The 24,766-nt window shown below is 41.3% G+C and overlaps 1 protein-coding gene across 3 annotated transcripts in view; it reads left to right on the forward strand.

Annotated features, from left to right (window-relative positions):
* The window catches only part of ALS2 (alsin Rho guanine nucleotide exchange factor ALS2), a 41,717-nt gene that overhangs the window by 9,801 nt on the left and 7,150 nt on the right, over positions 1-24,766 (forward strand). For all 3 annotated transcript variants that reach the window (XM_065840823.2, XM_065840822.2, XM_065840821.2), the window contains 23 exons: positions 2,948-3,035; positions 4,375-4,529; positions 5,201-6,120; positions 7,186-7,546; positions 8,409-8,577; positions 9,025-9,121; positions 9,506-9,583; positions 10,524-10,700; positions 12,357-12,528; positions 12,862-13,042; positions 14,493-14,558; positions 16,658-16,820; positions 17,607-17,738; positions 17,968-18,096; positions 18,268-18,338; positions 18,682-18,748; positions 19,005-19,207; positions 19,344-19,409; positions 21,164-21,262; positions 21,366-21,530; positions 22,212-22,323; positions 22,588-22,665; positions 22,761-22,894. In XM_065840823.2, the coding sequence (XP_065696895.1) occupies positions 3,016-3,035; positions 4,375-4,529; positions 5,201-6,120; positions 7,186-7,546; positions 8,409-8,577; positions 9,025-9,121; positions 9,506-9,583; positions 10,524-10,700; positions 12,357-12,528; positions 12,862-13,042; positions 14,493-14,558; positions 16,658-16,820; positions 17,607-17,738; positions 17,968-18,096; positions 18,268-18,338; positions 18,682-18,748; positions 19,005-19,207; positions 19,344-19,409; positions 21,164-21,262; positions 21,366-21,530; positions 22,212-22,323; positions 22,588-22,665; positions 22,761-22,894 (3,815 nt within the window). In that variant the 5' untranslated portion in view covers positions 2,948-3,015. The remainder of the gene's footprint in view (positions 1-2,947; positions 3,036-4,374; positions 4,530-5,200; positions 6,121-7,185; positions 7,547-8,408; positions 8,578-9,024; positions 9,122-9,505; positions 9,584-10,523; positions 10,701-12,356; positions 12,529-12,861; positions 13,043-14,492; positions 14,559-16,657; positions 16,821-17,606; positions 17,739-17,967; positions 18,097-18,267; positions 18,339-18,681; positions 18,749-19,004; positions 19,208-19,343; positions 19,410-21,163; positions 21,263-21,365; positions 21,531-22,211; positions 22,324-22,587; positions 22,666-22,760; positions 22,895-24,766) is intronic.

Genomic DNA, 24,766 nt, shown 5'->3' on the forward strand with positions numbered 1-24,766 from the left:
CATACCGGTTGTTCCTGTTGAGCACTGAATGTGAAATTATGATGCTTATTAAAGAACAATCAGTGTCTGGTGAAGGACACGGGCCCATGGTCACGACAATAATGTTGACTCCACAGCAGTTATTGTGATGGCATTTGATTTCTGCGGAGTTTGAATTCACAGCATGGCATCAGTGTCACGTTAGTGACCATCTGTCCATAACAAAAATCCATTTCATCATTTTGGCACTGGTTGGCACCCCTTGCTTTTATTTTCCCCTCTTGCTGAAAACATAGCAAGTAAATGTCTGGGCAGAGCAGGTGTTGGTGTCGTACTATCTGTACCATAGGAATGATGGGTTGTGCCTGTCCGTTCGCTCCTAATAACAGTGCAGGTCATCCTAGTGGAAAAGAAATTATGTGTATGTAGTGCTGTACCGTAATATGATATAAATGTGAAAATCAGCAAGGAAGATCGCGTATTCCTATGGGAAGGAAGAAACTTTCTATTTGTAATTACTTTACTTGGTTTGTAGCTGTGACCAAATGACTTGTATTTTGTATTAGCTGTGAAATTTGAATAGTGTTGTGCTGTCTTAGGAGTGAATGAAAACTTGCACTGAACTTGAGAAGGTTTTTAAAGCATCTTAAAGAGGTCTCGCTTGTGAAAATAAACCACTTTGAGTGTCATATTCCCTAATATGCATAAATGCCTAATAATGCAACCCTAAGTGTAAGCTTTTGTGAAGAAAACAAACTCGCTGTTGTCATGTCACTCTCTTCATTTCTAGTCCATCCGTATTGCAGGCTTCTTGCTTAATAATTACATAAATCATTCTTCAATTGGGCCTTGAAGGGAGATCTTGCAAAACAGCTAATCAAATGGCTGGCTTTCACTTTGTTTTGTTATCATCAGAAGTTTCTATGAGAATTATGGTCAATTTTTGTGCAGTTGAAGCTCATGAAAATGGAAGAAATTCTTTGAGCCCTTAAAATTAAAAAAAAAAAAAAAAAAAATTTAAAACCCCCAAACCTAAATTATAGAAGCCAAGAATTTTAAGCCTCAATTCCTTGGTCTTAACTAAGTATATGAAATGTAAATGGTAGAATTGTTGATGTTTTGTTGACGCTATCAGACCTTCCATCTCTTCATCTTATTTATTAATTCATTGGATGTTTGTATGTGAAGCTGCAGCTTCTTCAGAGAGGAGAGATGCCAGCATTTTTGAGAGAATTAATTGTAACAAAAACACACACACCAAAAAACCCCCGAACACACAAACCCCCAAAAACCAAAGAGACAAACCCACAGATGTCCTTTCTTGGAGCAAGAACACATCACAAACTTAGAAGTTCCAAAAACGTGCTTCCGTTTTCCTGTGATGTTTCACCCACACCTCTGTTGCTGAAGTGTTGTGTGACAGTTTCATTGGATTTTTGAGTCTTCCTCTGTTAATATTTTTAAAGTTAACTTTTACAGTTGGGGGTGGGTTGGTTTGTTTGTTTGTTTCCCCTTTTTTCTTTTTTAGTTGAAGAAGAGACGGAAGTGTCTCGCAAACATTATCTCTGCTGATGAGTGTGCCACAGTGTGTATCTGTTCCTAGAAAGTATGCTCTCTTTCAGCAAGGTGTTTATGACTTACCACACTACTATTCTATCGTATTAATTTTATTTCATATTTTCATGGCTCTTCATCTTTTTGTGATCTGTTCTTTGCCAACTCTGAAGTGTAAATCACTATTTTTAGGGTCCTGTATTTGGAAAACTGGAAATGTTAGGTATGATGCGTTGCTGTTTCTGTCTATAAAGGTCTACCTGGTACTTCGTTATTCACAGCAGTCAAATGAAAGTGTGGGAATTTCTGTTAGTTATTTCAATTATTTATTAACTTGATTACTGTTTCCAAGTGGGAATCAAAACTTCTGCATGCGAGTGACAGGTTTGCATATATTGTCTGCTGTAATCAAGCCTGACCATATTTTATTTCTATTTTCTTTATGTAAGAGCTTCAGTCTACTTCCTGTGGATCTTTACTTGGAGATGTAGTCTTAGAAGACCGTTATATTAAATAAATGATTTTCTGGTTTTGTTTCAGTGGATATCAGACACCAACTATAATAATGCAAAACGTCTAAAGAATTGATGTATTAAACATATTTTATTTGAATAAATAACATGATACACATGCTTTAATGTAACTATCTTTTTTATTCTTCACCCTGTAAGGCAGTAGATCTAGGAAATGACACTTCTTGCAATATTAAAAAGCCAAACAGGTTGCAAGAAACAAAGATTAACTGTAGCTTTGTTTTATTACAAGTAATGCAAAGTGATCTTCATACAGATGGAAAGATGTGAGATTGAATTTGCAAAATTCAAAATCTGAAAGGATGAAAGCATCAACAGAGCAGCCACTTTTTTCTCCTTGGTTTCCGTGGTCTTAGTGAACTCTCAGTTGCCTCTGTGCCTTTCTGCACAGGCTTGAATAAAACTGTGCCTTTCCACAATAGTATGTGCTTCGGGTCAGGAACATACTGGTGAATTCAGCTCTTTACCATTTTCTGCTCATACAAATCTGGTTACCTTATAAATTTAGCTTGAGCACAGAGTTCTGTATCATGTTAGACTGAAAGTGGATTGGTTTGGTGTTTCCTGAGTGGCATACTGAGAGTTAGAGATTGAGGTTAATTTGTGCCTTTGAAGGAGGTTTCGTTCAGTCTGTCCTTACACTGGACCCATTGTGAGATGAGTAGGTAGGACGAGTCTGGCTGTTCAGCGTTTGTCTGCCAGCTCCGTGGGAGTGAACCAAATACTTGCACCCTCCTCATGCTGGGGAAGCGCCTCTTTATTTAACACAGCATTTAAGGCTTTGCTTTTTGGTTTTGTTGGTGGCATGGGCTGGGTTTTTTGGTATGTTTTAGATCTGATATTATTTGCAATTAAACAGGGGTTTTTTTTCTGTTTTACAGTTTGTGGCAGTTCTGTCGTTCCTTTAAAGAGGAATGATCGGGTGGTGATGGAGTGCTGCCACTGACAGATGGACTCACAGGACAGCAGGTGAGAAGGAGCAGCTCGGTGCAGCCGGGGGCTCCCTGCGATGTGCCAACCCATGATCACCCTGTACAATTAATCTCTGTTGTCAGCACACTCGTCATGTAGCTTACACTAAAGAGAAGAGGAGGAGTAACTTACTTTAGTTTCAGCTATGTCTGGAACGCTTAACGTACTACAACAGCAACTTCTTTCTTAGGTGAACTGCTGTGACTTGGGGAGGGATATCCGTAGGCTGGCAACTTGAAAGGAACGTGCTCTGGTGAACAGCAAATCCTGTCTGTTACCTGCCCAGACAGCTGGGATTCGGGATCAATAGTCCCGCAGTAGACTGTTCTTTTACTCCTTGTTTCTTACACTGAGATGCCTGACAGTTCAGATGTTTTCAGGGTGGAAAGTCAGTGTCTTGTAATAAATCCTGGTATGTGAATGTCCAAATTTGTCTTACGCTGCTCTCTGAAGACTTATTAAATGGATAAAAGCCCAAATATCAAGCTTTGGACTGAATTTAATGCACAATATGTTGACAAACTCTCTATTTTATCATGTTGTGTTCTTCGCTGTGCTTTGCCCATCTGAGTAAAACCTGTCTTTTGATTTTCGGTAAATGTCCTAACAGTGATGGTGGATTTCTGTAACTTTTCTTGGCCTATATATTGCTCGATTAGTTCCTTTTAAATTTACGTTTATTCTAAACGCAAGTCCTATGCCCTTAAAGTGCAGGGTGGACTCTGAGTTTTAATATTATGTATGTTGCTTGGATTAAATTACTTATCTGAATTTTAGAAGACTTCTTGACTGTCACATTTTTCTAGACAAAGATTGCCATTCTGTCAAAGCTTTTCTTGCTGTCTTATATATTTAACTTCACAAGGACATGCAAAGCTGCAGGAGATGATTTGTGTGGGGAGTAAATGACTTGGCTGTTGGCAAATAAGGAGCTAAACCTACTTTTTCCTGCATGGTGAATGTTCCCTCCGCATCCAGGGGCGGAAATGTGTGTTAATTTGATCTCCTCGCTGTGAGCAGCAAATATATAAAGCCTATATCAGTTGTGAGTAGATGTGTCTTTAAGTGTACAAGTGACAAGATCAGCTGCCTTTCAGGCAGTAAAGTACAAATTAAAAAACAAAGGTAGTGATTTCAAATAGAAAATACTTGGTTTTCATTTAAATAACATTGAAATCAAGATTATCACATTGTAAATGAAATATGTTGTCTTCCTGAAATTAAAAGTAATGCCTGAACTACTAAACCTTTCCTACCTGTGTAGAAAGCAAACTGTGCATTACTGAACCACGGACAACGGCAAGCTGATTCTGTATTTCCTCTGCTCTTTCTGTAGCTCAGGAGAGGCAGAAGGAGCCAAAGAGAGAGGCCTGGTCTATGTTTGGAAGGCTGGTTCCTGCTCCGTGACCCCAGAAAGGCTCCCAGGCCTCTGCGGAAAGACTGTGTTACAGGCAGCCCTTGGAATACAGCATGGCTTGCTGCTAACCGAAGGTAAGAAGCGTTTGAAAATCGAAGAGCTGAAGCAATAGCAAATTTTACTTACTGTCAAGTTTTCTTCTTCTGGATTTTTTTTTCATTCTGTGTCACACACAATTATTGAATGTTTAGATTTTTTTTTTAACTGCTAGTATTTCCTTCTTAATTTTAAGTTACTTAAAGCTATGTTTGAGTAGAAATTATATATGCATATTGTCGTCTTTGCATTTTTTTTTTTCTGAATTTCTTGGTAAGGTAATCTGAACCATATTAACTTAAAATGATGTTTCTTGTGATGTACAGTACAGCAAGAGGTTCTTTTGATATGTAAGAGCTTTGGTTTCTCCGTGCTTCTGGAAAAACATCTAACTAGGAGATGCAGTAGAGCGAGGCTTGGTTGTTGAGCACTTTGGCACTGGGAATCCAAAAAAGTGTGTTTGCATAGCTTGGTCCTTACTTGTTACTGGTCAGTGGGCAAATAGTTGTAAAGAATATACTGCAAGTTGCTACTTTGACTCCTTTCTGGTGTTTTTGAAGGAAAGATAATTTAAACCTTCAAAATGAAATCTAGCTTCAGAAAAAGAAAGTTACAAGTCCTCTGCAAGCCTGATATAAGCGCCGCCTCTCTCATTGTGTTGGTTTGAGTTCATTAGACTCATGCTGGTCGGTTTGTGTGTTTGTTTCAGGTGGAGAGGTGTACAGCTTTGGAAAGCTGCCCTGGAGATCAGGACCGGAGGAGTCATGTGCTGGGAGTCCTGTCTTAGAAAATACTTTGCTTGGGCATCGTGTTATTACAGTGTCAGCTGGCAGCTTCCATAACGGAGCCGTGACAGAAAGTGGTGTGGTGTACATGTGGGGGAGCAACTCTGCTGGCCAGTGTGCAGTCGCTGATCAGCCGTGTGTGCCGGAGCCACAGCCCATCAGTATTTCTGATTCCGAAACCAGCCCTCTGTTGTCAGTAAGGATTTTGCAGCTGGCATGTGGAGAGGAGCACACGCTGGCCCTGTCGCTGAGCAGGGAGATATGGGCTTGGGGGAGCGGCTGCCAGCTGGGTCTCATAACAACGACGTTCCCAGTGACGAAGCCGCAGAAGGTGGAGCACCTGGCAGGCCGTGTGGTGCTCCAGATCGCTTGCGGTGCGCACCACAGCCTGGCCCTGGTGCAATGTCTTCCCGCGCAGGAGATGAAGCCTATCCCGGAGAGGTGCAACCACTGCAGTCAGCTCCTCATCACCATGACGGACAAGGAAGACCATGTCATCATTTCAGATAGTCACTGCTGCCCGCTGGGGGTAGCGCTGTCTGATAACCCACCAGAAAGCCGTGGTTTCTGTCCTTCCTCGGACACCCCAGAAGACAAAAGTATAACAGGCAGCCAAATCGAAGACTGTCAGAAACCACTTGTGGAAGAGCGTACCCTTGTTGCTTTGGAATCTGATAGAGCAAGTGTGCTTTCCAGCAACAACGGGCAGGAAGATGGTGGAATTTCTAGCCCTGGAAATGTTCTGTTCCCAGAGAGAAAGGAAGTGAAAGAGTACTTCATCAGTTTATCAGATCACTCATTAGATGAGAACCTGGAGAAAAACATCTGCACAGAACCTGAACAGGTTGGTACCTAGTAGCAAGCTCTTAATCTGCTGCAACTCTTGTATATGTGACAATGTTACTCTCTTCACAAATGAAACAATGTTAGTTTAGTGTCTACAGTTTCAAAGTGTTTCTTCTCTGTGATGGTTCTCAATTTTTAAGTGAAAGAGTTCTTGTTCAATAGGAAGCCTTTAACCTGAGCAGCCTCGCCAGTGCTCTAGTCTCTCCAGAACCGCGTAAGCCCATTTCCCATTCTCTAGCAGTTTTGTGGTGCATGGGTTTCCTGCTTGGGTGGGGCAGGAAGCTGGTACTTGTCTAATTTACCTTTAAGGTAAGACTTTCTTTGCTATATGTGGAACAAATCCCTCAGAAATCAAATTTCTCGATCAGTTCAAAACTCTTGATGCAAGTAAAGATTGTAAAGGTAAAGTGTTGACCAAAAGGCTTCTAGTGTTAATCATACAGAAGTGGCATAAACTTATAAACAGGGATGGGAAATACAGAAGTGTTATGTAGATTTTTAATTTTTTTTTTTATAGTTACTATCAGTAATTCACAGTTATTCTGTGAGATAGATTTCACAGTGCCTAAAAGCTGATTTTTTTTTCTTATGGCCTCTGATTGGGGTGGGGAAAAAGTAGTATTAAAACTACAACAAACTGTCCAGTAACTTGGTGATTCAGCAAAGTTATGTTTTCCTATTCTGAGGGAAGCTTATTTCAGAGTGCTAAACATTGTGTAAATACAGTTCTTGTTCTTTTGTTTAATTGAAATTAAATCCCTTTTTACATTTGTTTGCAAAGATCCTTTTCTTTTTTCCCTTGGTAATTTCAAAAAACAGACCCACAGTCTCTTATGGATGAGCTACAAGACAAGTGTGCCAGACAAAGCCCAGACCACGTAGAAATGGTGCTTGGTCCTACCTTAAAAAAATGTGATTCTGAGGAATAGATGTACATATAAATATAAAAAGCTTCCTCCTAATGTCTCATTCAGTATAGCATATAGGTTGAATAGTGAATGCATTTATCATCATCTTACTGTTATGTGCTGTCTGTTAATTTTGAATTTTCCTTTGGTTTTAGCCTTCTCAAGAAGAAGAATTCAGTGCTTGTATCCCTGGCCCTCCAGGTGGCGGCACATCTGCCTTGAACAGCTTGGTGGCCTCTTGTGCGTCAGCAGTTGGCGTGAGAGTGGCTGCTACGTATGAAGCTGGAGCGTTGTCCCTGAAGAAAGTCATGAACTTCTATGGCACTTCTTCAAGTGAGCCAGCATCTCAGTCTGCTGGTGGGTCCCCAGGGCCTGAGGCTCTGAAGGACAGCCGAGAAGAGCAGGTCAGGCTGGAATCCATGCAGGGGAAGAAGAGTTCCAGTTTAGTAGACATCAGAGAGGAGGAATCGGAAGGAGGGAGTCGGAGACTTTCCCTGCCCGGCTTGTTGTCACAAGGTAAGAAAGCACGCTGGGAAATCCAAGAGTCTGGAAAAGTTACGGTAGTGTGGAGGTTTATAACTGAAAAGAAAACGCATTTACCGAGCATAAATCTAATCACCTACCAAAGGTATTTATGAACTGTAAACCATATCTTAGGACTTGAAGGAGGTGGAGGGAGTGAGGACTAGCAGATGCTGCTTGCCAAGAAAACCGAAAACGTAGTGGCGTGAGGAATGTTCTTTATTGGTCAAGTAAGGTGAAGCAGGCACATGGTAGTAGTCTGGGCATCTTATGCAAACCAACAGCAAACTATCTTTCGTATAAGTTGCACAGCAGATAAAAATCTGAAGCCTGTAATCCCTACTGCACCAAGCTGATTTTGAGCCAGGGACCTAGAAATATTCCAGTTCCCACTGCCAGACTTCAAAGTTAATGACCTTCCCTCATAGAGTTGTTAATTGCTCTGAATGGGTGGGTGCGTGGTTTAGTTCTAAAGTGATCTTGGATCTGAGAGAAGACTTCAGGCAGTATTGAAATCTTTTATTCACTGCAAGGGTATATCTTCTTTCAAAACATACCTTCTTTTTTTTTAAATGTATACTTTGTTTTGGTTCATTTGCTTCAGTATAACTCTGTAGTTCTCATATGCGTATTAACCTTTAATAGCTGACAACAATTGAGATCTGTCTCCTTTTAGCACATATGTTCTGTGTGTCAATAACCTGTCATCTTACCTGTCAGCCTTTGCTCTCAGTCTTCATTAAGACTTCTTTAAGAAGCCTTGATCAGTTATCAGATGGTACTGTTACTGTGTAACACACAGGCTGAGTGGTACATTTCCCCAAAATGATGAGCAATTTTTTCAATCTGCTTTCAGTTTCTCCAAGGCTTCTCCGGAAGGTAGGGCGGGCAAAAATGAGGACGATAGCTCTGACTCCAACCTACAGTGGTGAGGCTGATGCTCTTCTACCTTCTCTAAGAACGGAGGTGTGGAGCTGGGGAAAGGGGAAGGAAGGACAGCTGGGACATGGCGACGTTCTGCCGAGGTGAGATTCCACTGATAGATGTTTTGAGTAGGTCACTAGGAAATACGAGTATTCAACTTCATCAGATTCAGACAACTGCCTTGCATCGTGTTCTTGTTCTTTTGTGTTGTGGACTAAGTTCCTCCAAGTCGTGTGGTTTCTGCTATGTTGTTACTGAGTGTCGATCTGTTGTGACTTTTCCCACGTAATCCTTCAGAGTTTTGGTGATATTTTAACTTTGTCCAAATTGGGGTGAGATTTATCCTCAACTTTTGCCCTTCGTGACCTTTTTGAGTAAGCTGGTTCATTGCCAAAAGACTCCATGTATGGTGTTTTTTCTCTGCTTTGTTTTGGGGGAAAAAACCCAAACAACAAACAAACTTGGAATCTGTTTTTGTCTTAAAAATACCTCTGATAATCTTTTGATTTCTTCTGCCTCTCCTCCACCCGGCTTCTGGGGATCGCCAGGCTTCAGCCACTGTGTGTGAAAAGCCTAGATGGTAAAGAAGTGATTCACCTCTCTGCTGGTGGCCATCATTCCTTAGCACTCACTGCCAAGTCCCAGGTAAGAGTGGTTGGTATCATTTATTGTTTATCTATGACATAAGTATCATGTTTGGCGTTTTCTAGCTTTTTCTTTCTTTTGCTTCTAAACTTGTGTTGCCGATTGTGGGAGGCAGCTTGGAAGCAGTGTGGAATTTTAATTCTCTTCCTGCCAAAGTTCTGCATGTACCATCAAGATGATGGTTAAAGTTTGCAGTGACTCTATTTGGTGCATTCCATTTCTGAATGTGAGAAGACAATTTGAGAATATAGGAAGAGAGTGGAAATTAGGGAAGTGCTTCTTGGTACATGAATCTTATACCCTTGACTTGTGTGTGTTTGCACACTGATGTATGTTTCCATGTACATAAACTTACATTCTCATGTTTAGCTCTGTTTCTTACAGGTGTATTCATGGGGCAGTAATAGCTCTGGCCAGCTTGGTCACTTGAACTCCCCAACAACGGTCCCTCGTCTCGCAAAGGTACTTTCTGTTTGCTGTATTTTTCTTCTTTCAGTTTAGGGTCTCTTCTTATACAAGTGAGTGCAAAGTAATTTCTAAAAACAGACCTTGTTTCTGTATCTTTGTGCTATATACTAATAGAGCCCTTGATTTCTTTAGCTTATACGGTGAGTATGATCTTTAGATGAGCTTGTGAAAATCTACCCAAGAAATCCTTTGCACAGACTTCCACTGGTTTTTGACTGCATTCAAGTTCTAGAACTGCAAAATGTGACTGGACATATAAGCTTTCACTTCTCCCTTGTATTTGGTTTCTCTGATATTGATGTTGCAGTGCTGAAACTTCTGAATAGCTCGGAACGCTGTTTTTATTCTAAATGTTCTTCTGGCATTTTCAGCTCTGCTAGACCACGACCATATTTGTTGTTAATTTCTTTATTTCCTGAGCTGTGTTGGCAGTGGGTTTTCCAATTGGTTTGAAGTTTCATATCGAGTGAATAGCCAAGTAGCGATTTGGGATTAGACTAGACCCTTGGCTGTATTTTCTGGTGCTTGTCTTAGTGGAACACTGGCTGCAGAATTTTTCTGCTTAGGCCTTATGCAAATTAATGTACAGCATGTTGCCTGTTCCAAACGTAGTTTTCCCAGTTAAATGTAGAGGGGAGAATAGTGTCCCAGCTTTAATCTAGCTCACCTGATGCCCATTTAAAAATAAAACTGATTTATATTTTAAAGCCAAAATATCAGCCATTAGAATGAAGACTGGAAAGATGATTTTCAGTATACATGCAAGAAATGTATTTGTTAGGAGACACTGAAGTTGAAAAATTACCAGTTATGGCAGTATTTTTTCTTGTCAGGTGCATGATGTGCATGTGTGGCTAGAAGAGTTAAGTTCTCTTATCTCCTTCCAGCTCCAGGTGATGATTTCTAATGTAGTTTCCTTCTGCATGAATTTCAGGTGTGTGGTGATGGTGTTTGGAGTACAGCAGCAGGAGCAGATTATTCCCTCTTCTTAGCAGATGAGGAAGACTTCCAACCTGGATTATATTACAGTGGCCAGGAGACAGCAAGAGACAATAATTTGCATGAAAATAGCTGTACTAAGAGTCCAGTTTTGTTACTATCCTGTAGTAAGGTGAGTGATATTTCCTCTAAGCTGGTGCCAATCCTACTGGTGCTTTTTGGAAATAGCACAGCTCTGGTTGTTCAGCTAGCTTTAAGGGTGTCGAGTCAAATCGGAGCACAGCTTACAGAGGGCAGAAAGGAGGCCTAGCTGGTATTGTTCTCTTCCCTGCCTATTTCTTAGTCTTTCCTTCTGTCTGAGAGACAAGGAGGTGTTTCCAGCGTGTCTGATCTGTTTCTTTCCATGCATGCATGTTGCAGATGTGCACCTGTATCTTGTGCTCTGTTTTCACCACGGTCTCCATGTGTTTATTCTTTGCTGTTCGTTTTCCTGTTGTTTCTCAATGATTGACTGCTCTGTTCATTGTGCTTCCTCAGCAACTCGTTTGTGAGGGGTCAGAAGGTCCCCCTGAATTCTGCAGCATCTCCTTCCCTGCCCCTGCCTTTCTCATAGGTGTAAAGGGGGAACTGAGCAAAGGCACCAAAATATGCATTTGCTTGTTTATGGGAGAGATGAGGTGTGCCTGTGAGTTCTCTTCAGCAGGCTGAATCTCGTATCTGCCTGGAAGGTGGCAGGAGGTGGGGGAGCGTGGGCTCTGGCTCATGTCCTCCCCAGAGTTGCATGTATCCATTCAAACCACCCTGAGTCTGAGGTAACCAAAAGGAGATGAGGAGGGTACAAAACAGTGCTTTGTCTCAGCCCTTCTGGGTCTGGTTGCTACTTCCCAAGCTGGAGAGGGGTTTGGAGGAGGGACAGGGATTTAGCCACGGGGTTCGTGCATGTGTGGGCACAGACACACACGCTTGTGTTCCTTCTACAAGATTGGTGTTAGCCATTCCCTTCTTTTCTCTTGTAGGGGGACTTGTAGGCTCTCGCATATCAGAATTTGCCTGTGAGTTGCTTGGTGAACAACTCTGGCTCCAAGTTTCTAAGGAATCCTCTGTTTAATAACAAAGGAAAAAAAAAGTAGAGCTCAGAGACTGAATTACTCTATGGTATTGCATGTGAACCAGGATTAGTGAGGAGGCACAGCACGTCAGTGGCACTTGTGCTGACCTCAGAGAGGAATTTTACTTCAAACTACTGTGGAAAGCAAGTACCTACCAATACCCACACTAATACCACTGTGGTGTTAGTGTCGTTATTAGTACTAGTTCTGTTTATTGACACCATAATATTACTCTTATCAATAAATTGATGTCTTTTGGGTCCAGAAAGGACTATAGTTCAGAGCATGGTTATAATAATGAAGTCTTGTTACTCTTGCTTTCTAATCGATAGGAGAAATAGCTGATGTAATTTTACTATTTACTGTCAGCATTGTTGATAAAACATGAGGTTTATTGCAATTCTAAAAGTGATTGAACTTTAGGTCGGTGTCTCTTAACATGAAATGGTTCCACGAATCATGGTCTGTTTATTGTCTGTTAGGCTCTGTCAGTACTGGGAAAATGAACAGCGTTGCACATAAATGTTTCTTCTAGTTGTATCGGTCCTGCATTAAGCCTGTATTGAATGGATTGTTTGTCACTGTAGGTAATTAATACTTACTGTGACTTAGTGCTCCTAAGGATATGCTTTATTCCACATCACCCTATTTTGAAATTGGAGTGTAAAAAGAAAAATGCTAAAGCTGCTATTTTTTCTTTTCTCTTTTTCATCTTTCAGATAGGGTACATAAGCAATGTGATAGCTGGTGGTGACAACTGTTTGGTCTTAGTAGACAAAAACGTAATGGGATATATTGCCAGTTTGCATGAGTTGGCTTCTACTGAGAGAAGGTTTTATTTCAAACTGAGTGAGATCAAATCTCAGATTCTTAGACCTCTTTTAGGTTTAGGTAAGAACTTATTTTGATATTTTCTTTACCATTCTTTCCCCTACGCTCCACAACGTATTTCTTTATGCAAAATTTAAAAGTAATTATATAATTTAATGATAAAGCTAGGGTGTAACTCTTCTCTATTTGTACTGTCCTGACTGTTTCACCTAAAATAACTTAATTATTTGAGCTGTCTTTGGTCTAAAATTGTTGCGTTCCTGATTCCGGATAATGTAACCATGAGGTGAAATTGCTGATAAAACATCCAACCAGCACCTTGTGGTAATTGTCTTTATTAATGGGGGCTGGCCTTTTGTAAGGTAAGCTAATTTGCTTTCCGGTATGTTACAGATAACTTGGGCAATGCAAATACAATCCAGTTGTTGCAGGAAATGGCAAGCAGGTTCAGCAAGCTGTGCTATCTCATCGGTCAACACGGAGCTTCTTTGAGTAGCTTTCTTCACGGAGTAAAAGAAGCCAGGAGCTTGGCCATCCTGAAGCACTCCAGTCTCTTTCTGGATAGTTACTCTGAGCAAGTATCCGATTCCCTCTGTCTTGAGTTGCTGACCACGAGCAGCCCTGAGTTAGGGGAAGGTAGACTGTGAGTAACTGTTGTGCAAATTGGATTCTGCTATTTAAAAATGTATGGAGAATTTTACACTCACTAAAAATCATCTCCCAGAAGAACAATTCCTCTGTCCCAGTATCTACTGAACAGTTGGCATCCCACCTTTCACCCCAAAGCCAGAGCTGCTTACTGCTCAGAATTGTCTGAATTGTCCTGGTTATTTTTGTTAGCTTAATGCTTTTGGGAGAGTAAGTATGTGCAGTCACGCTGTTTACTGTCTTTCTCCTCAATTTTTGGAGTTGCTGGACAATTTCATCCAAATGTAGCAGAAGTCACATCATACTTAATACCTCTGGGTATTTGTGGAAAATACTGTCTTGACAGAGCAGAGAGTCTAAAAACGTCCTCTCTAAATGTAGCCTTGGTTACCAGACATCTGCAAGTCTCTAAGGGAACAAAATTTCACCATCATCAACTTCAGCTGTTCTGCAGTACCACTTTGAATGTGCAGCTAGTTGCACTTTTTTCTAACACAAGCACAACACTTACTATTTTTACTGGGTTCGTGATAAACTTAGGCCATATCGCCCTAAAAGATTTCTTCTCCACTTATCAAATGGGTTGTTTGCACTTGTAAATGTGTATTTTCTCCTTTTCTTACTTAGTCTTCGACTTCAGTTTTTCTCGTAACCTGGATTTCCAGAATCTGTTCTCATTACTCAGATTAGAAGGGTTTCTTAATCTCTTTATCGTCCCTGTCGAAGACTGAAGTACCTAATTTTTGGCTTTGTTGCTGCCCGTCTTCTGCTCTCCCCCTTTGCTTTCCAATACTCTGTACATTTTTCTGTGTATGGCATCAGAACCTATGCACGCTCCTCAGCATAGTGCCTTGAGCAACCTGAGTGTTATCTGTTAATGGGGCTAAACTGAGACCTGTTCCCTCAGAGAAAGGTGTTCTTTCCAAATGCTTTTCTTTTTTGATAGGGGAAAAGTGAAAGGTAGAATAGCAACAAAAGAGAAAAATCTCATCTTGAGATTCGCATCTTGAATATAATTGGAAGCTAGCAATATGAAAGTGTTGAAACAGATGGGCTATTCTGTACCTGCCCAAATTTGGAGGAAACAAAAAAAAATTCAAGTTTTGTTTGCAAAGTAAGCCCTCTGCATTGTGCCGCTGGCAGCAGCAATGCAAATAGGAATGTGTGTTCTGTCCGCCACGTGGAAAGTGAATACTGAGTGGTCCAGTAAAATAACACTGAGTGTTTCATGTTTGATATTTTCTCAAGTACTTAGATTACTGGTATAGTAAAAGATATTACCGAACTCATGGGCCAAGTGTTAGAAACTACAAGAGCTTGTGTTTCCAGGGGTGTTCTTATTTGGTAACTGAAGCTCTTTTTCTTCCCTGTTTTAGGTATTGTACTTCAGTGACAAACTTCCTCGTCATGGGAGGATTTACGCTTCTGGCAAAGCCAGCAATGTAAGCAAATCTTGGCCGTTGTCTGGGGTTTTGATCAACTGGCAAAGAACTGTGTGTGTAGTACCGAGCGTGCTGAGCCTTGGCCTCAGCCAAATGGAGTGCACTCGTTCCCGGCAGACGAAGAAAAAGTTACTTCCTCTCAACTGCGATAAAAGTTAAGGTTAAAATGCTGCTGAACGAGTTCAGTTACCTTATCTTGAAGGTGGAGAAAGGAGGGAAAAAAAAAGCATAAACTATTGTGAATTCCTTGAAAGAAACAGAAGTAGATTTCAGATTATTCTTTTCTTGAAAGCTCAGTCTTGAGGTTAAATTTTCATCTTCTGTTCAGTGTTTGTCAGTATTTCATTGGTTCAAGAAAATACAGGACAGCAAACTTCTTTAAGAATCAGTAAGAGTAGGTAATGTGAATTCACTGTCGTTTGGATTCTTTATGGAAGTGCTTTAAAATTACACAAAAGTATGAACACGTGTATCTTCTCTGCATCTCAAGGTTGCTTTCCTCTATTTCATACATAGAAGCTCTTTAAATGTGAGGAAGGAACTGTACCTTAAGGCCGAGATGGTGTATTCGAAGTTTATAGATCATGAAGTCAAACTGTTCAATAGTATTTTTGTCTAGGAAATAATAGCATTGAGATTTTTCACTCTAGTGCTGTGAAGAAGTTGCTGCAATTAGGGTATTTTTTTAACTTGCCTGAGGAATTTCCAGCTCCTCATTCCTAAATTGTGTAATCTGGGAGCAATTCTGTTACAGCTGTTCATGGAGCGTTTGGAATGTTGTGTAAATGATGGTATTGGAAGTTCTTTGAAACCCCAGGGTACCTAATGCAAAGAATCATTTGCACCTGAGGACCAGTGCCAAAGACTAAATAAAAAATCCCACTGCAGAGAGATGCTGAGAATCTTTCTGCATTGGTCAAGATTTTTAGGGTGACTTACAGGAAATCTTAGTTCGAGTGTAGGCCCATCTATGATTAGTACTGAAAAGTTGTGGATGCTGAAATTGCTTGCGCTGAATTCTTCAGATGAACTGTCACTGTCAGAAGTCACAGCTGCTCCTGTTGCAACCAAGGTCTCATTCAGGTTCTGAAACCTCAGGGAGGAGATGTCTCAGATGTTTTGCCCTGCTACTTGCAAGGGGAAGTCAAGAATATTTTTGCTGATAATGATTAATTCTTAAATACCATTAGCAGACCCAGACAAGGTGTGTTATTTTGGTCTGTGAACTGCCACCTTCCTGCCGGTGTAGAGTTCTTAGGGACCCTGCTGTGCAGCCCCCGGGTCTGTTGTGCTGTCCCTGGCATCGGCTTTCTCAGCCTCACCTGGTTCTTGCAGCGTGTGGTTCAAACGCTTCCCAGGTTGGCTGTGGTTTAATGCAGATGTGTCTCACACGTGCCAGCACATGTGCACACAGACATGCTGAAGGAGAGGGGAAAATAGGTGTGTTTTCCTTTTAATGAAGAAATCCTGGTTTTGTGTGCTAATGCATTGTCTTCAGAATCATTTCCCTCTTCTTCTCTGAACTAGATTAGTTCTCCCTCTTGGAAATCAGACTGAGGATTGAACAGATTTCCTGCCTGCCTTTGAGGTAGGATGTAATTTTTCGAGTTAGGGGAAAACTGGTCGGTTGCCTTGAACAGCAGGGGTGGGGAAGAGATGATTTGGCTATTTAGGGAAGAGCACTGAGGCAGAGTTAAGATTCCTTCAGGCCTTGTACGAATCAACAGTGTTAGAAACTTCCTACTCCAACAGCAGTGGGGAAGTCATTCCACCTGGCAGCTCTTCTACTAATCAAGGGGAAAAAGGCAATTAGTTGCTCTCCAGCTTTCTTCCACCAGTTTAATGACTGAGTATGCGAGAGTAGAAGTAAAAAAAGTCCTGTGTTGCAGTTGGTAGAGAGTGACACGTCTGTATTGCTGTACTTCCTTACATTAATTGAGAATAGTTTAATAGGCAACAGCCATTTGCCTTTAATTTTTATTGGTGTATGAGAATCCAAAAAGGGGCATTCTGAGCTCATTTATATAAAACATCACTGATGTCTTGCTGTCTTTTTTTCTTGTCTCCTCCCTCTGTTCCCCAATGTTCCCATCATTTAGAGACTTCTTGAGTAAAAACCAGGAGCTGTTACAGAAACTGTCTGAGAAGAATGAGGAAAACCTCCAGCTGGTGGAAGTTCTGAATGCTCTGGTTTTTATGCCATTTGGACGGCTTCATAATTACGCTAGAACTCTGCTAAAGCTTGCCACGTGTTTTGAAGTGGTAAGCTGGCTTTGTTATCTGTATCTCAGTAAACACACGCGTGAAACTCAGGGCTCGGAAGTAACTGTGTGAAGCAAACGCCAGGTAATTACAAATAGCTTAGTCCTCCGAGAAGGTACCTTGGGCTTGGATTTGCTGCAGGGAAGATCCCGCACGTTGATTCGTGCAATGTTACACCACACCTGCACGGATCGCGTGACGGGCAGAAACTGGTTACCCTGCCAGAACTTGTTTGTGTGCCTGAGCACTGAAATTTAAGTGTATTATTTTGCTATCTGTTGCTTTTCAGTTCCATCTGGCATGATTGCTGTAGCTATCCTTGGCTGTAATACTCTACTAAAAATACTGCGTATATATTTAGGTAGACTTTTAGCACCCATTTAGATGTATATAATTGCATTCTTTTGAAATAAAAGGTGACTAAACGGGATCAATAACTACTTGTACATTTATCCCAATATAGTAAACTCCAGTCTTACAGCTGCAATTCTTAGCGCTACTTCTGCTACAGTTTGCGAAGCTGCAAGAGATCGATCTCGTAACTGTACATTAATCATTCTCCTCTTAACATTCATGGGTTTTTTGTGATTTTAAAAGCTCCCAGCACTCCAACAGAACGTGTGACTGAGAAAATAACTTGGCCTCTGCTGCTACGTCATTAACCAGACCAAGTGTCATGCATTAGTGCTAATTTAAGCAAACGAGCAGCAGCATTGCAGCTGGGTTAGTGGTGTTGGCACAGGTATTCAGAAACACTCACAGGTCTTTCTTACCTTGTGCCCTCAGGCATCTCCAGAATACCAGAAGCTACAGGACTCCAGTTCTTGTTATGAGAACCTCGCTGTCCATCTGAGCAGGAAAAGAAAAGAAGCAGAATACACGCTTGGCTTCTGGAAGACCTTTCCTGGGAAAATGACGGTATAATGCCATTTGTCAGTCCGTTAGCAGCTGGAACCTCTTGCTGTTGGCATGATACCCTCTGTCTGTTACTAATGCCACCGTCCCATTGCACTTCTCATTTTTTCTACTTTGCATTGCTGTAATACTCTTAACTTTAGAAATGCTGGGCCTTTACTGAGAAAGGCAAATAGCCCTGACCGTAAGTCCCAATCAGCTGCTGCACTTTTGTTTTTAACCCTACGTGCAGGACTCTTTGCGGAAGCCAGAGCGTCGTTTAATCTGTGAAAGCAGCAATCGGGGGTTGTCGCTGCAGCACGCTGGACGATTCTCTGTCAACTGGTTCATCCTCTTCAACGACGCTCTGGTGCACGCTCAGGTAAGCAGCTTGTCTCCAGGAACAGAACCTTTTCTCTGCTTCAACCAATATGACGTGTTTTTCAATAGTGAAGATATGCTTTTGCACCGTTCACTGCAGTGTTGCCTGAATTCCTCAAAAATGATATTTTATTCATGTTTACAAGTAAGTTTCCCTTCTCCTTGTCGGCAGTTCTCAACGCACCATATTTTCCCCTTGTCCACACTGTGGGTAGAAGCTCTTTCAGAAGAAACTGGTAATGTGTGAGTATTCTGCCTTGTGATACTGACATGGTCAGAATTTTTGGGAAGGAGGATGAGCATTTTGTAACCAGTTATTGTAAACTAGGAGTGGAATAGGCTGGATGCAGTTTCAGAAAATGTGTCATATTTTTACATCCTAAAAAAAAAGGCTGTGTAAACAACAGAAAGAATAAAGTAGTCAAGTAGTGTTTCCTGCTGCTTGTTTTCACTGTTGACATAATATTAAAGTGAGTGCTAACTGGGTGGGGGCAGAGGGAAGCCTCAGTATTCCTGCTCTAAGAAGCTTTGCCTTTTTCAGGATGAAATTTTGCTAGATTAGAATACTTTTTTCCCTCCCATGTAGGAATGGATTGAAGATTACAACACCAGAAGAGCAGTTTGTCCTTGTTTCTTCAACCCCACAGGAAAAGGTGGGCATGTCTACGCATCTTGCATGGCTTTGGTGGTATGAAGGAGTTTTTCCTCTCCTCCTGTAAACCAAGTGGGGAAGAATTCCCTAAGCATTCAGCGACACCCAAGCCTTCCTGCAGCGCAGTGTGCAGTAGCAGCCGTGCTCCAATTTACAGCACTGTGCTGAGCAGAGGTGGTTGTCGTTCTTGTAAGGGCGAGATTGGATGCACAGACAGCTGTTGGCTGAATTCTGTGGTGAAACGCTCTCTGTTTCAGACCAAGTGGCTGAGGGCGATAAGCCAAGCGGTGGATCAGGCCCTTAGAGGGACGGCTGACTCAATTCTCTATGGAGCTGGTGGGAACGTGCCAAGACAGGAACCTCCTATTTCTCGCAGTGCCAAATACACCTTCTACAAGGACCCTCGATTTAAGGATGCTGTTTATGATGGGAGGTGGCTTTCAGGAAAACCCCATGGCAGGTAAAAGCATTTGGACTTAACAGCCAAGAACGGAATGAAGTGGTTGCTGTCTCCATAAGCAGGCTCGCCTGTGGAAGTTATTCGGGAAGTAAAGTGCTTGTCTTACACACGCGTGTACGGCTTTGTGTTTTTGCAGAGGAACGCTCAAGTGGGCAGATGGAAGAATGTACTCTGGGACTTTCCGGACTGGGCTGGAGGATGGGTAAGATCCTCTCGCTACCTGTGGAGCCAGAGGGCAAGAAATACCCTTTGGAGTAGGAGATAATAACAAAAACCTTTTGATTAAAGGTTTTGCGGTGAATCTTACTGACTTAGGGTTACGTATTTTAACAAGTTATATCTGTATGTTGATATAATCCCTCATTTATCCAGAGGTATCCTAGTTGCCCTCACAACAGGGTCTGCAACTACATGATTAAAATCTTCCTCTTTCATAAAAATTTAACCTAATTGGGGTGTAATCAGCTATAGGATGGAGGAGAGAAATGGTAAAACAGCCGAGAGGAGAGAGAAGTGGGTGGGAAGGTGTAAAATCCTAAGCAGAGGAAGCCAACTGAAAAATATGCGGTCAACTTTCTGCTGTATAGGCAACTATTAACTTCTCGTGTTGCAGTATTCTTACAAAAGTCCTGATTTCATGTCTTTAATCCTTCTAGAAAATGCCATACCTTTCACAGAATGTAGTCGTGCATCTTCTCTAACGCTTTCCTTGCTGTATTTCTGGTAGAGCAAGGCTTTAATAGTTCAGGAAGGAGACAACAAAATCTTGAATCAAGACTTCACAGTTTGGGTGATGAAAACAAAACTAATGCGGGTGTGTGATCCTGATGATTAAGATAATTAGCACAGAGAAGCTTGAAAATAGGATGAACAGAAGTTCTAGCCATTAACTAAGTAATCTGGTAGAACAAATAAGACTGCTTGAAAGTACTTTATTCCACAGCTTTGAATTATCTATGGATTTGGTTGCTAAGAGTCTGCTAAGTGCACTCTTGAGGCAGAAAGGTTCACTTCTTCCAAAGACATCTCTGTATGAATCTTGTGAGCAAGACTTGTCTGTACTGGGCAGGATACAAATACATAAGGAGTCCTGTTGGCTTCCAGATGTATTTTCAAAGTGTTGAGTTGGAGGGGAAATTGAAATGTAGTCTGGCTGCAGACAGCTCTTTAAAGTGCACCTTGCATCGTGGCAAACTATAAAACCAGATTAGAACTTGAGTTGTTTGGAACTAAGAGTAAGTGTAACCAACCCCGGTGATTATAGGGTGGTTGGAGATGGAATATTGCAAACAAATCCCCACCAGAAATAAATGGATTGGTATTTAGGATTATCAAATGCATATGTTTGTATTTCAGCGTGCATGCTGTAGTCTCAACACTTAACAATAGTGATGTCTTGTTGAGGTACATGTACTCCAAGCAGAGCCTTCATAACTGCATTTTAGTCTTCCCAGAAAATTCAAATCAATAAAAGTTGCGCATCTCATTCTTTTCAGGCATACTGAAATTATGAACAATTCTGTGCCACCGTTTGAGCATAATTGGAAGCTAGCATCTCTTTTGTTGTTGTTGTTAATATATTCTCTGTAGCAACACATGTTCTCATCTTTCCATGGAATAAAGATATGCTTGAACTACCAAGACCTGAAGAGGATAGCGAAGGTAGAAGCGGTCCTAGGATGTGAGAAGCCTTGTGGCCTTTAGAAAGCTGAGAAGAATGTGATGTGGTAGAGAGGGGAATGCTCCCCGCCATGCCCCAGTCACAGACCACATTGACCTGGTGATGCTGGTATTCCTGCTCTCTCTTTAAAAATAAATCAACAAAATCTGTAACTGCCGTAGTTGAAGAGATGTGCTAAAAATGATCTAGAGCATTCTGATGTTAGAATGGGTCTGTATCTGTTGCTGTTTTTAATGAACTGTTTTAGCTTGCATTCCATTTCGCTGCCTTGGCAGGTACGGTGAATACCGGGTGCCGAACAAAGCGCTGAACAAGGACGACCATTACGTGGGGTACTGGAAGGAAGGCAAAATGTGCGGGCATGGGGTCTACAGGTAACGTGTAGCGCTTGCGTTGCCGAGGTGTTTAAAACAAACACCAAACCAAACAAGCAAGAAGGTTATAGGAATCTTACTGTCTTTTTTGTTGTCATTGTAGCTATGCTACCGGTGAGGTGTACGAAGGGTGTTTTCAGGATAACATGCGGCACGGGCATGGGCTGCTGCGCAGCGGGAAGCTGACCTCTTCCTCTCCCAGCATGTTCATCGGGCAGTGGACAATGGATAAGAAGTGTGGTTATGGAGTTTTTGATGATATCACAAGGTAACGCTTCAGTTCCGCAAATCCTTAAATGCTGGTCTGACATACAGGAAGAGTAGGAAGGGGTTGGATCTGCTAGTAGCAGCAGTAATGCATGTCTGAGTTGTGTTGAATCGAACACTAGTTCTTCTCTAAAAGCAAAGAAAAAGGTCCTTGACAAGTTACTTTTTTATTATTATTATGTGGATGGAGAAAGCATCATGCTCTTTTCTCAGAACAAATGCAAAAATAGATTGTTTCAAGCTATTTGGGAGTTGCACTTAGTTTCAGACACTATAGCCTGACCTCTGTGGACTTAGACTCACAAAAAGGTATAGTAGTAAGTCTGAAGGAGGCTTGTGTTTACTTGTGAGCAATTATTAGCTGTCTACTGATGTTTTGTATGGCATGATCTTTGTTAGGCTTTTATCCAGACAATGTGATCTATTTGCTTACAGTTTTCCCACTCTAATATTCTCAAAAACATGTGACTCTGTAGTTCTACCTCCTATCTCTCAAGTAGCACAGCTTGGTTTCTTTCACTTATTATCCTCTCAATTTGAATCATCTGAGTTTAGGTAAAGGAATCAAAAGCTTTTGCAAAAATAAATGCCTGCCGTAAGCTGTTTGCGACTCCAAGGTGGCACAAAGCCAAAGAAATACATACAACTTGGACTGTCTTCTTCCTATTTCATTTTTCTTCAGAGGAGAGAAGTATATGGGAATGTGGCAGGATGATCTGTGCCAAGGCAACGGCGTTGTGGTGACTCAGTTTGGACTGTATTACGAAGGAGCCTTCAGCACCAACAAAATGATGGTGAGTTCAGCGCCCAACTCTGCACTATAGAGGCTTTTCCTATGTGTGTCAGGCTGTACAAACCTTCTGTTCTTCCCACCTTCTCTTGTCCTGGCTTTTGAAACTGGCTCTATAATCCCTGCTCTGTTTGACCTGGGGCAATTTGAGAACCTGCTTTTAAAAAAGATATTATTTGCTAAGAATTAGTAGCAGGTTTTTCAGTGTATCTAAGATCTGCCTTCTGTTGTAATCACTGCTTCGTGCTCTTTGTGATTCCCTGTGCAGGGGACTGGAATTCTTCTCTCTGAGGATGATACGGTCTATGAGGGGGAGTTTTCAGATAACTGGACTCTGAGTGGAAAGGTTGGTATTGCAGTTGTCGCTTATAAACTCTTACCATCTCAGAAATTTGGTTCCCGATGGATTTTGGTTAATTTTATTTATTATGTTCTCTGAAGGGAACACTGACCTTGCCCAATGGAGATTATATTGAAGGTCTCTTCAGTGGAGAATGGGGATCTGGGATAAAAATCACAGGAACCTACTTCAAACCCAGCTTGTATGAGAATGAGAAGGACAAGCCTAAAGCATTGTGAGTGGTGAACACGAACTGATTTCTCGTATGTTTCAGTAATACTTTGGAACATAACTATTGTCTGAAAGGCCAGTTAAAAGCACTTTTTTCAGAAGAAACAGTGAGATTTTTGAAAACATTTTTCCTTTTTCATTCCTCTTTCTTCCTCTTGCTTGAATATGGAAGAAACAGCATGAAATGACAAGATGGCCAACATGCTGCGGCTGTCCTGCAGCATCCTCAGATTTTGATTTATACAGAACGTGTTAGAACCTGAGTTCACAGCTGCTGATGCCTTCGAGGTGCTAGAAAGGCTGAGTTACATTGGAGTGACTAAGGCAATCACAGACCCCTCTGCCTTCTGCCAGTTATGCTGTTAGTAAATTAGTTCAGTTAGTATGACATTTAATAATGTCAGTGGGGGTACATTTGGGCAGAATTAGCTCGTTACTACACCTCTTCTAAACAGCGCATGAGAAAATAGTACAAAAATCTGCTGAATTGCAAAAAAGAGCAATTTTACACCTTGGCAAAGATAATTTTCAGAAGTAGTTATAAAACCCTATTTATAAAACCCTATTTATAGCAGATGCATTAAATCAGTTTGCTTCATTATCTCTGGGGAGAAAAAATGTTTTATTTAAGTCATAACTGAGATAACCTTGAGTAGAAGACTTTTAAGTAAATTTAAAGAGTCGTCAGTGAAATGTGAGTATTTGGTAGCACGACATACTGGTGTACAGTAGTAGTAATTGTTGTACGGGATTCCATATCTTTGAAGCATACTCTCAAATTTCAGATCAAAATGGGAAACACAACTCTGATGTTTTTACCCCGATTACTTCTCAGTGCTCACTGGTAATTTCTTTCGAGGGAGCTGCCACCCACAGCAGGGCAGGTTGGGAGCCTCCCATGCACCGAACACGCTGTGCCAGCAGGGAGTCGGGGATAAACGCACATACGTGGCTGTGAACATTGCTTGTTAAGCCCTTTCCGAGCTCTCTTGAAGTTGGAAATCTCGTGTCTGGAGTCTGCTGCTTCTGCCTTGTGAAACTGCAAGCATGGGGAGATACCTGTGTTGATAGTTCTCACCTCAAATGTGGCAGAAAAATATTAATGAAAGGTCTGACGGTTGGTTTAAATCAAGATAGAACTGTTAAGCCTGACAGCCTTTATTTTCTTTATGAAAGCTTTTCAAAGTCGTTCTGTGTCCGAGATACGGATATAGATAGAAGGAGAACAGCAGCTCTTGGTTGTGCTGTGGCTCCAGAGGAGCCCTGGGCATGGGCTGCCCGTAGAAAGATGCCTGAGCTGGTTGCACTTCCTGCCAGGACATCTGGAACATGTTGTGCAACATCATGTGTAGATACTACTCGAGGGGCAGAAGCCACGTATCCATTTTTTGCTATTTATCTGCGTATCTATGCTATTTGTACATTCCGGGATAGTGAGATATTTGGGACATTTTTGTACTATGTCTTTGCTCCAGGAATGAATAGCAGTGCTGAAGATAAGCCCAGCTAAGTGCAGTAGATCTTGTTGTCTTGGAAATCAAATCAGTTGGTTTTGTGTTTAAAAAAAACATTTTCTGGCAGGCTACAAGAAAGAGCAAAACTGAGTTGTCTAATGTAATAAGGCTCATAGTTGTTACCACATGTAGGTATTAAAACCATTTTAATCTTGTAACATTATAATATGTTATATGGATTAGTGTATGTTAGTTAGCAAGCAAAAAATAAGGCTAAGTGTAATTTTTTGTAAGTTCTTTTTAAAAGGTCTTGAAAGTCAGTATATTATTTAAGTAGTAGGTTCTAGGTTTATTCTTAGTGCTGAACTAGGTTCACAGTAGAGACTGTTAAATATATCAGCTTTCGGTAGAACAGTACGAGA

The sequence above is a fragment of the Patagioenas fasciata genome, chromosome 7 (genome assembly GCF_037038585.1).
Source record: "Patagioenas fasciata isolate bPatFas1 chromosome 7, bPatFas1.hap1, whole genome shotgun sequence".
NCBI lineage: Eukaryota > Metazoa > Chordata > Aves > Columbiformes > Columbidae > Patagioenas > Patagioenas fasciata.